An 11,423-nucleotide genomic window follows, 5' to 3' on the forward strand; every position below is an offset into this window, starting at 1 on the left:
AACGTCATGATGATGGGCTCCTCCAGATAGGCACATGCATCCATACGGGAGGGCGGGTGAGGAATAAAACTGAATAGATCAGTTTTTTCCTTGTTACCTCGATCCGTCGCGTTACTTGCTGTCGACGAAGTCGAAGATCTTGAACGTGCCATCGAGATCAGCTCCTTGCAACCTCTAATTCCCACAGACGGCGCCAATTGACAAAGGATTACTTTGTCAATGCCTACAGATTGTAGACTAGGGTTTTGCTAGAAGTAGAGGGCAAGTAGATCTCGAAGGTTTAGGCGAAAAGTACTCGACGATTATGAAAACTAGGGTTGTGTTGACAGTAGATTCGATCCTTTCTTTGTCCCTCGACTCCCCCTTATATAGGAGGTGGAGCCGAGGGTTTCGTTTTGTACAAGTTACAGAGTCCGGGACGGTTTCTAACTCATCCCGCCGATTACAAATAATACTTCCTATTACAATTCTAGCTTTCCTTAATATATCTTGGGCTCCCGAATCTTCTTATTCTTCGGATAGTGGGCCTTCAGTAAACCCCGGGTACTATCTTCGGCAGGCCCATTTGGGATGCCTATGTCAGGCGGCTCCTGAACTGGACGCTCCGGTGGTCGTGGAGCCCGGGCCGCCGACGAAGAAGGCGAAGCCCGAGCTCACCGCGGAGCAGAGGGCGATGGAGTCCAAGAAGCGGGCGGACCGGCGCAGGGCGTCTGATCAACGGAAGAAGGAGGCCGCCGCCGCGGAGGAGCGGGTGCGGGCGGCGGAGCAGCTCCTCCAACTCCAAACACAGGCGAAGAACAGTGTCATGCAAGAGCAGCAGGCGCAGGCCATGCTCTTTTACAGCCACGCAGCGCTCGGCCAGCACATGCTCATCCCCGGCACCGGCACGGCCTCGGGGGGGAGCTCGGCCTCGTCCGTGACCCTGCCCCTTCCTCCAAGATCAACTGCCCCACCGTCTGCCCCGTTTGGGCACGAATTGGGGGCACATTCAGGGCGGCACGCGTACCAGTCACGGGATGGGTCACCGGAGGTGGGAGAGTCCATGACGGGGCCGTCACCTTTGTCCATTGACCTCAACCGTGCGCCGGCGAACTCCAAAGGCCCCAAGAACCTGGGAGCAGCTGCCATGGCCGGTGCACGCAACCTGTTCGACGATTTGTCGGCCGCGCGCGCGCAGTCACTGTCGACCGTGCAGGCCCCTCCGTCTTACGCGCAGACAGTGCCAACCACCCTGCCATATCCTTCGACACAGCAGGCTCCCCTGCCACCTCCCATTGACACACAGGAGGGCACAACTGCCTGTCCCGGCAGCATAAACATCGAGGAGGAGCCGTTGTTCGTTGAGGGCCTCACACAAGCCGCAGCTGCACAAGCTAGAGCTCGCCGGGTAAGCAAACGAACCGCCAACTACACGGAGAAGGAGGACAAGGTGATCGTCCAAGGATGGTTGACCATCGGGCAAGATGCGTTGACAGGTGCCGAGCAGAAGGGGACCGCATTCTGGCGCCGGATCTATGAATACTTCCATGAACATCGCAAATATGGACAGGAGCCGTTTGAGAGCGACCGCACCGAGGTATCGCTCCAAAAGAGATGTGGAACAATTCAAACGGAATGCAACAAGTTCCAGGCGGCGTATGATCACGCGAAGCGGCTCCCCGTTAGTGGCATGGGTGTGAAGGACTTGGTATGATTCTTAACCTCAACTTAATCATCCGATATTCGCACATATGTTTATCGTTGTTGTCTCACTTTGCTCTAGGTGTGGCGAGCTTTGGAATTCTACAAAGTCAGCAATGGAGACAAGACCTTTGCCTTCCCTCATTGTTGGAAGGAACTCCAGGGCACCCCCAAGTTCCAGGAGGGGTACGAGTGGTACATGGCGACCTTGACTGGCAACAACCCCGCCAAAGATGCCACGGTCATTGACCTTGATGGTGGGCAGCCTTGCGGTAGCTCCGCTACTCGTGCAAGTCGTCCACGCGGCCACAAGTCAACCAAAGCCGACATGAAGCGTGATGCTTCGTCCATGCTATTGTATGGCACTTTGAAGGAGATGCATGCGGACAGAGAGGTGTCCACGGACAAGAGGGATGAGAGGAGGCGCCGGGAGAAAGAAGAGGATAGGAAGAAATTCTTTGATGTCCAGCAGAAGAAGCTTGAGATTGAAGAGGTCAAGGCCCATGCCAAAGCTAAAGAACTTGAGCTCAAAGAGAGAGAACTTGAGCTCATAGCAATGGCAAGGGCCAAAGAGGTGGAGATGAAGGCGAAGGAAATTGAGCTCAAAGCAATGGCAAGGGCCAAAGAGATGGAGGTGAAGGCGCAGGAAGTTGAGCTCAAACGCCAAGCCGAGGACAACCTCATCATGAACGCCGACTTGACCAACATGAGTGAGGCGAAGAGAGCTTGGTTCGAGAAGAGGCAGAAGGAGATCCTCGAGCGCCCAAATTGAGTTAGACAATCTCAATTGTAATTTTTATATTTTTCTCAAACTATGGCACATTTTAATTGATTTATCATGCTACGTTTGATAATATTTTATGCTATTTGCTATATTTTATGTTTGTTATATATTATTCTATGTTTATGAGATATTATTCTAGGTTTAGACATTGTTTTATAAAGTATCTGTGGCCAGATGGCCTATTTCCCAAAGAAGTAGGTCAAATAGCCAAATTGGGTGGCCGCTGCGTTGGGCGCAGTGTGCGACCAAACGGACACGCGGATGCGGGGCGCTGTCCGGGTGTCCGTTCGGCCACCCAAACGACCCAAAACGGACGGCCCAGCGCGTCTGTTTGGGTCGCCCGGTTGGAGATGCCCTAAGTAGCCTAATCCTATTGGAGCGCGAATGCAATTACTGCACAAGAGCATGAACGGAACTTCCACAACAATTCATTCACCGCGAGCCTTCGAATTGCGTTACACGAACTGGTTCGCTACGCCGCTTTCTTCTCTAACAAGATTTCGTATGCATATTTTATTACACAGAAAATTTCAAAGACCAATACACAAGTTTGCAGACATACCAATACCGTATGTCCTTAAATCTGCTTAAAGGCGTCCAATTTAGAGCAGCTAATTAAGCACTAATGGTTCGGCCACCATCGACAGAAATGACCTGGCCGGTAATGAAGGAGGCGGCTGGCAGGCACAGAAATGACACCGCCGAGGCGATCTCCATCGGCTTGCCGCTTCGGCGCATAGGCGTCTTCGAGTGCTCATCCTCTAGCTGATCTGTAGTTGTCTGTGCACAACACAAGTCGTCAACTTAGTACGAAGTTCCTTTCACACATATAAGAGTGCTAAAGAAGAAAACGGTGTACTGATTTACATCTTTGATCATATCAGTCGTGACAAATCCTGGGGCGACACCGTTTACACGGATCTTGTCCGGTGCCCACTCAGTAGCAAGGCTCCTTGTGAGTTGGTTTATGGCTCCTGCATGCATACAAACATGGATTATGTCACTCCTCTAATCCATAGTAAGTGTTAGAGCATGTCTAACGGACCCCTTAAAACACCCAAACCCGTATAATAACCGCCAAATAAGGGTTTGAGCTCTACCCCGCCGTCTAGCATACCCCGTAAAAACGCCCCCCGCTTCGATTTTTACTGGTTTCGATTACGGGGCGGGTCTTCGCCCCCTACTTGTACGGGGTGGGAGGCCAAATACAGGGTGAACTCCCCACTCTTGGCGGGCTGAAATTTCAGAAAATAACTGCTTTCGCGATTCGCCTCGCCGGAATCCGGCTAAATTCCGGCGAGCTGCAGCCGGGTGGGGCGAGCTGCAGCCGGGGCGGGGCTGGGCGAGCGCCGCCGGGGCCGGCGCGAGCATGGCCGGAGCGGGGCGGGGCTGGCCGGAGCGAGCACGGCCGCAGCCGCGCCGGGAGCGGGCGGGGCGGCGCGAGTGGGCCGGGGGCGGCGCGGCCGGGGCCGGGCGGGGCGAGGAGAGGGCGGCCGGGGGCGGCGCGGCCGGGGCCGGGGCGGGACGAGGCGAGGGCGGCCGGGGCGGGGCGGGGCGAGGGCGGCCGGGGCGGCGCGGCCGGGGCCGTGGCGGGGCGAGGCGAGCGCGGCCGGGGCCGGGGCGAGGCGAGGGCGGCCGGGGCGGCGCAGCCATGGCCGGGGCGGGGAGCACGGTGGAGTTGGCTAGAGGAGGAAGATGAAAGGGGAGATTTTTTTTTCGATTTGACATATTCTGGGAATATTCCATTTTACAGGGTGAGTTTACAGGCTCTGCTAGCTCGTCAAAGTTTTCGGCCGGCGAAAAGTGAATACAGGGCCCTCTACTCGCGTTTTAAGGGGTGAAAATATACGGGGCCTGTTAGACATGTTCTTAGTGATTTAGTTTAGTACATAATTTATACTACGTCTTTGACACTTATATTGCATCTGCAGAGGTAGTAGCAAATACTACATTATAATTCATCAATTTAGACCCTGGATGATCTTTATTTTAGTTTCCAATTAACTTCATGAGACACATATTTTTGTCAATGAACCCTCTAAATTGTTATTCGGTAAAGTGTTGCCCAATTGACATGGTCGTACAAATAAAACATACCTTTTGTGACATTATAAATCGCGGCGCCTGCATAGCTGATTGTGCCTCCAATGGAGGACATGTTGACGATGCTGCCTCCTCCTGCAACGGAGGCGTTAAGCAGAAGAGGTCTTGCGAGCTGGCTGAGGTGGAAGAAGGACTCCAAATTAGTGGCCATCAAATGCGAGTACTCATCTGCCGTGCATTCCGCTGCCGCCTTGACGAATAATTGCCCCGCGTTGTTTACCTGCACGCATAATGGATCAGTACAGAAATTATGAACAATCTGTACATGACAACATGTCGTCTTCACTTTTTTTTTCCTGAATACAAGTAGCATGCGTAACATTTTGAAAAAGGGATAGGTAAAAATGGTAGTATCATATTAATTGGACAGAGGCTTACGAGTATATCGAGCTTGCCGTCGAAGGTTTCTTTGACCGTCTCCATGAGCTTCTCCCTCTCGGCGCGCACGGAGACATCGCAGACGGAGACGGTGACTCTCATACCCTTCTCCTCCCACCGCCGGCGGCTGTCCTCTAGCTCGGCCGCGTTCCGCGAGCAGGTGTGCACCCGCGCCCCAAAGCCAGCGAGCTCCTCAACTATGGCATGACTGTATGCAAGGAACAAGCAGCAGCATGATTATATATATAGTCGCTGAACACGCCCAAGGCACAGAATTAAGAGACTTGTTGATGTGGGTACCCGATCCCTTTGCTGCCGCCAGTGACGAGCGCCGTCGTGCAGGCGAGGCTCCACCGCTCCTCTCTGCTCGGCTCGGCCGCCATCTCTCTTTCAGCAGACAGGTAATATCGATACGTTGTCAGCTAGGTGGTGGATGTTAAATAGAAGCCACACACACATTGAGAGGGACAACGGTACGAGGTTGCTGGACTGATCTCAGCCGCAGGAGCTCAGAGGTGGATGCAAAACACAACAAGAAACTAGACTTTTCTTGGTTATAGTCACCCGAACTGTTATCTTTTCTAGTCAAATTTTCAAACGTGCTCATATATGTTCCGGGCTTCCGGCGCTTCGTTAGGATCAACCAGCAAAAACTGAAGAATTCAGTTGACTAACGACGCCTGCAGTGACGTCGGTGATCAGAGCATGAAGTATTCAGTGACGACTACAGGGTATGAGGAAGGGGCATAGAGCCCACGGGGCTCGTGGATTGGCCTGTTCTTGGGATTCTGGCCCAACTCGTTACATACTCTATGGTCGCGGCCCAATCTAGTGGGTGCCGAACATGTCGTAACTGGTGTATTTTTTTTTAGGGACAACTCATTACTCGTGTATTCTCACTCGCAGAAACTGGAACACGTTGTCGACATTCAACCGGTTTAAAAGTCTATTTTAAACCTTGAACTCAAAATCCCTGTCGTTTGCACCCTAAACTATCTAATCCCTGTCTAAATTAAACCTTGGACCTGTTTTTCAGGGTAGCAAAATAAAATTCTAAATTGCTACTCTTACTGACAATACTGGCCCACTTGTCATATTCATCACCCTCCCCAATCTTCATCAAACATGAGCTCAGTGACCTCGCGCAGCTCTCGAAGATCGACCTCACCTCACTTTGGACAGATTAAACCGATGCCGCGGCCTCCCAAAATCCCGGCTCCGCTCCTGTGATGCTTGACGCATGTAGCATGCCGATGCGCGCACGCCACGCCAGAGCTGCTCGCACGGATCTGGGAGTCTCAGGTCTGGCCAACATGAGCTCCTCGCTACCATCCATGGGGTCAAATGCATCTATTGGTAAAAGGTTATACTAATACACACACCTAGGCCTCGTGAATTAAATTGGCATAGCTAGTTAGTATGTCCGAACCGCACAGAATGAAATTGGCAAGAAAATCGTGCCCAATTTGATAGAAACTCGAGCTTCCCTTCACTGCTCGCGTCGCCCTTCAACAAGACGTGGCCGATCTCGGCTTTGTCGCCGCGGCGACAGTGCCCACTTCTTGCTGGCTTGCTGCTGCTGCCAGACCGTGGACCATGCCGTAGAGCGCCAAGCCGTGCGTCTGCAGCTGTACGACACAATTTTGTGCGCTTTTCCGACCGGTAACCCTCGGCCACCGGCTCCTCCGGCTGCGGTGCTTGCACCAGAGGGCTTGGCGTCGGCATCACAGCGACCCCACCCATGGATGAAGGAGGCGGCTGGAGGAGCTCCTCACAGACGATGGATGCATCACCGGCCTTTCCCTGCTACGAAGGAGTTCTTGGCCGGGGGGAGAGATGGATTAGGATAGGAGATGAATCTAAAATGCGGGCCCGTCTAGTCAGTGAGACACTGGTTACTCCCGGCCGGGATTTTTCTTTTCCCGGTGAGCCAAACGTGTCTAAGGTTCAATTTAGACCGGGATTGGATAGTTCAGGATACAAACGACAGGGATTTTGAGTTTAGAGTTTATTTCGTCCAACCTCTATGAATTCAGGGTTGAAAATAGACTTTTTCCACCCGTTGCTGACACAGTGAGAGTATGACTGTATGAGACCATGCGAGATGGATAACAGAGCGATGAAGCAAAGAGAGACGCTTTATTGTCGAAGCGAACAACAGTTACGACATGGGTACGTGTAGCCTTATTATTCTCGTCGCCTCAGTGACCGACCAGAGACGCAGATACGAGGACTGCCGGCAGGCTTCACTGGTCCTTCCGCCAGACGCCGCCAGCGGTGAAGGCATCGTTGGCCCACTTTAACACGTACCACAGCACGTCCACAATGACGCCGCCGTACCCTCCTCCTCCGGCGACTCTCGTAGCGACGCCGCCGGCGTACGGCGACGGGGCCTCGGCTGGTGCCTGCAGCCAAGGGCCGGCCTCGAAGCCGAGCACCTGCACCTGATCCTCCTCTCCTTGCAGGACGCGGCCGGCGTGCGCCAGGGCGACGGCGGTGCAGAGCACGAGCGCGGCGATCAGGACGGCACGAGCCATTAGTTTCTTCTTCGGTGTAAGTCGATCTGTTCCACGCTGGTGTTGAGATGTTCAGATCAGTACTGAGATCGATTTGTAGATGCACGACACGATGAGGCCGGCCGGTTTATATGTGTCCAAGTACGGGGACAAGGATCGAAACGGCACGATCAACTAATGCTTCGTGTTTTGATTTGCCGCGACCGAAACGGCTGAGAGAATTACTGTGAGCGTTTCAGGTTCCAAATTGAACAAGCGCTTCAAAACACAGGCATGTATGCATGCATGCATCGGTTTTGTTTACACTTAGCATTGCTGTTTAAGACTAATCACAATGCATAGTATCATATAGAAGTATCATGCGTATGATAGTACTACATGTTACTATCTTCACAATGCATGGTATCATATAGTAGTATCATAGTCTTCATATATTAATTGTTTTGTAGAATCTCAATGCAAATATGTGTACAAGATTTACTTGATATTATTTTTTCTAGTAGTATGTGCTATGATACGGTATCTACCTATGATACTAGTACACTCTCTCTCATCCTTAATTGCACTGTCACATCAGCATTTTGCATGCATGAAATGCATGATACTACCTATGATACTCCCATTGTGGGTAGTCTAAGTGCTATATACGTAAATACTAGTAGACCAGTCGTCTGCGCTTTCCAGGTTCATAAATGGCTTCTTCGTACTTCTGTACAGATCTAGGGCTTATGAGTTATGAAATGAGATGAGAACATGTGATGACATTTCTTCTGGGACGCAAGAAATATGTGGAGTATAACAAATACTACGAAATAGTATGGGTGGGAGACTGGGAGTGGGACCTTGCAAGAATGCAATGAGTACCTCTAAATCGACAAATTATTGGGTCAAATTATTGGGTCACGGGATCACACAACCACTTTTCGAAAAAAAATTGGACTCATCCACGAAGCAAAAAAGAGAAACCCGTATAAATGGCTCGTTACTAATTGTTTCTACATTTCAAGTCTTGTCAAAAACACAACTGGTTTGTGATCCTATAAAATAAAACGGATTTGCCCGTGTGTGAACTAGTTGAGAACTAAGTTCTCAGTTAAGTCCTACATCGTTCGACTGCATCAGAATTTATGCATATATGAGTTACAAGTTGAATTGCAATTGAGTTTTTTCAATTAAAGTAAAGTTGCAGCCGAGATTTTTTCGGTTGCAAGTGATGATGCAACTAAGATAAGTAATCTGGGCGATTAGATTTGCTTTGTGATTCTTACTAGTCATGAGTTTCAACATAAGGTGCAACCACTGATGGAGCTAAGGGGGACCAGCAGGGGGCCGGGGCGCCCCTATGCTGCAGCTTCTCAGGGATATAGGCGTAGTTTGTTTACATTCTGAAGATTTTTTACCAGTCGTGAGCGTCGGCCATGGGATAGGGATCAGGTGAGGAAGTCATTAGGCTGCTGGAGGAAGACGGTGAATAGCATGGGCCTCGACAGGAGGCAGGCCCGTTCGTTGTTTTGTTAAGCCGCGTGAGTGCATAAGGATGGTACGTAGTAGATTTTTATGCTTCTGACCTTCCCAACTCTAAGGCCCATAAGACTAGCTAGATCCATTCGTCGTACTCCCTCTTAACAGAAGAATCGTATATGCTAAAAAAAAAAGAATCGCATTGTCAACTAGCCACCACTTAGCATCCAACAGTATTGCCATCTATATATCACGAAAACAGTGTTGTCAGTCACCTGATCCTCTTGCTTGAAAAAAAAATCCAGCCCTGCTACTTGAAAAAAAATATCCTAAGCCAGGAGAGAGAATTTTTTTTTGCCGCCCCCTCCCCCCCGATGTTTGTATGCTGCCTCCGCCGTTGGGTGCAACTGAGATTTAATAATATCATCTGAGTGAGAACTAGGGTGGTTTTCGGTCGACTGAGAATTAGAGACATGCAAAGGAAAAATACCCAACTAAAACACTCTTCAAAACTTAAATATGCTGTATATATATAATATAATAAGAAAAAATCCAACTAAAACCCTCTTCACAACCTCAATATGTTGTATTATTCTATTTCTTCGAGAGTTTGGGGTGACGAAAATAGGGCCAACCGGCCGGGCTAAAAAACAACCGAACTGCTAATAAGTGCTCGAGGGCTCGTTTGCTCTTCGGGGCCTTCGATTCTGATCCGTCCGATGGAGCAGCGCGCGACGATCGTTCCGATCACGACAGATACAGTACAGTTGTGTTCTTCTCTCGCGGGCTCTCTCCCAAGTCCCAACTCAAACCCCTCCGCCGCCGGCTTTCATCTGCGCCGCCGCCTACCAGTCTCCCCAAACTCCGGCACGCCCCTCCTCCACCTCAGTGTTGGCAATAATCTTGTCCTAGTCAAATTAGAGTCAGAGTTGTTTTGTTTAGTATTAAGTTGCCGTGTGTGGCTGCCCGTATAGACGCCAAGTTTGAGTCAACTTGGAGCTATCGTGTGTACGCAGCTGTAGTCAAGCTAGCTAGTACGTGGAGTCCTAGTTGAGATCTGAAGTCATGTTCTAGTTCTAGTTCTAGTCTAATTAGGATTGAGTCAGCTAGCAATCTGCTAGTAGTACGTTTTGGTTAAGTAGAGTCCTAGTCGTAATAGTACTAGGTTTAGGTCGGCAGGTCTTGGGCGTGTAAGCAAGAGCTGCATGAGTTTTGTAGCACAAGAAAATAGAAAAGCAATAAAGAGAGGAAAATTTAGAGTGTGCGACACGCACCTTGGCGATAAATTTTGTATGTACGTATGTTCGTCTAGTTTGATGTAATTGATCCGTGGGCAAATCCCAACACTCAGGCTCTACTCCCCCGCTACACCCCCACTCTTGTGCGCCCCTCTCCCTGACGCCTCCCAGCCACCCGCAACCGATCCACTTTCTCTTCCCCTCAATCTCCTCGGTCGCGCTGCCGCCACCCAAGCCTCGCCGGCCAGCCGTTCTGCCGGAGGCAGTCCCCCCTCCACCGACCCCAATCCTATCCGATGGCCCCTCCTCTCCTCCGCCAGCCCTTCCTTCCCTCCACCAGCTCATGCCTCCTACCCTCCCTACGTCGGCGACCCCAGCTAGTATGACCACTACGACGTGCTGCCCGGGCACCACCACCTCCAGGCATCAGTTCATCCGGGTCGCATATGGGCGCTGCAGCTGTCAGGCTAGCTAGCGCCATGATTTTGGTATTAATATTGATTGTTCAAAGCTCCGTAGTTAGCTGTTGGTTCGCTTCATGCGTTGGTAATTTGGTATAGGAATAGGAAGAGATAGAGAACGAGCTAGTCGTGCTACTGTAGCGATACTGCATCCTAATACTACTCTACTAATGCAGTATAGTTGAGCTGATCGATGTGGAGAAATATGTGCCTGTCGTGCGGGGTTGTCGTTTGCTCGTACATACAGCTCATTAGTAGAAAAAAGGGCTTCAGGCCCGGTTTATATGGGGCTTCAGGCCCGGTTTTGGAACCGAGCCTAGCAAGGTGGGACTAAAGGGTCATCCCTTTAGGCCCGGTTTAAATAAGCACCGGGTCAGAAGGCCTCGCCATGTGGTGCAGCCAGGGGGCTCGTGGTGGAGGACCTTTGGTCCCGGTTCGTGGTACGAACCGGGCCTGAAGGGTTTCTGCCGCGGCAGAGAAACGTCCAGTTTCTCTGCCGCGGCACAGGTTTAGGGTGGAGCAGCGTTTCTCTGCCGCGGTAGAGAAACTGGGCATTTCTTTGCCACGGCTGAGTTTCAGCAATGCATACATATATATACATCATTCAAGAAACCACAAAAGATCGTCATGAATATATAGACATCGTCAACAGTACACGTAATGCATGCATTGTTTACAGTACATTAATGTCGGTCCTCTTTACTAAAGAAAGATCTATGAACTGCCGATAGTATTCTCCTTTTGGGGAAAGGGCCTCGTTAAGAAAGAATCCCGCGATTTCCTCTTGGATTGCTCGTATGCG

General features: G+C 50.8%; 1 protein-coding gene across 1 annotated transcript; it reads right to left on the minus strand.

Annotated features, from left to right (window-relative positions):
• Positions 1–2,889: 2,889 nt before the first annotated feature.
• On the minus strand, positions 2,890–5,331 carry LOC124684441 (tropinone reductase homolog At2g29290-like). Its single transcript, XM_047218753.1, has 5 exons — positions 5,246–5,331; positions 4,946–5,153; positions 4,562–4,787; positions 3,332–3,438; positions 2,890–3,244 (listed from the first exon to the last, which is right to left on the minus strand). Exons 1-5 carry the CDS (start codon positions 5,326–5,328, stop codon positions 3,080–3,082), a joined length of 789 nt encoding a protein of 262 aa, XP_047074709.1. The 5' UTR covers positions 5,329–5,331; the 3' UTR covers positions 2,890–3,079.
• Positions 5,332–11,423: the final 6,092 nt, after the last annotated feature.

Source organism: Lolium rigidum, chromosome 1 (genome assembly GCF_022539505.1).
Source record: "Lolium rigidum isolate FL_2022 chromosome 1, APGP_CSIRO_Lrig_0.1, whole genome shotgun sequence".
Taxonomy (NCBI): Eukaryota; Viridiplantae; Streptophyta; class Magnoliopsida; order Poales; family Poaceae; genus Lolium; species Lolium rigidum.

Coding starts and splice junctions, on each gene's coding strand:
- LOC124684441 (XM_047218753.1), bottom strand. CDS start 5,328: ATGGCGGCCGAGCCGAGCAGAGAGGAGCGGTGGAGCCTCGCCTGCACG. Junction 5,154..5,245: donor GGCGGCAGCAAAGGGATCGG/GTACCCACATCA, acceptor CCTTGCATACAG/TCATGCCATAGTTGAGGAGC. Junction 3,439..4,561: donor GATTTATAATGTCACAAAAG/GTATGTTTTATT, acceptor GTATGCATGCAG/GAGCCATAAACCAACTCACA.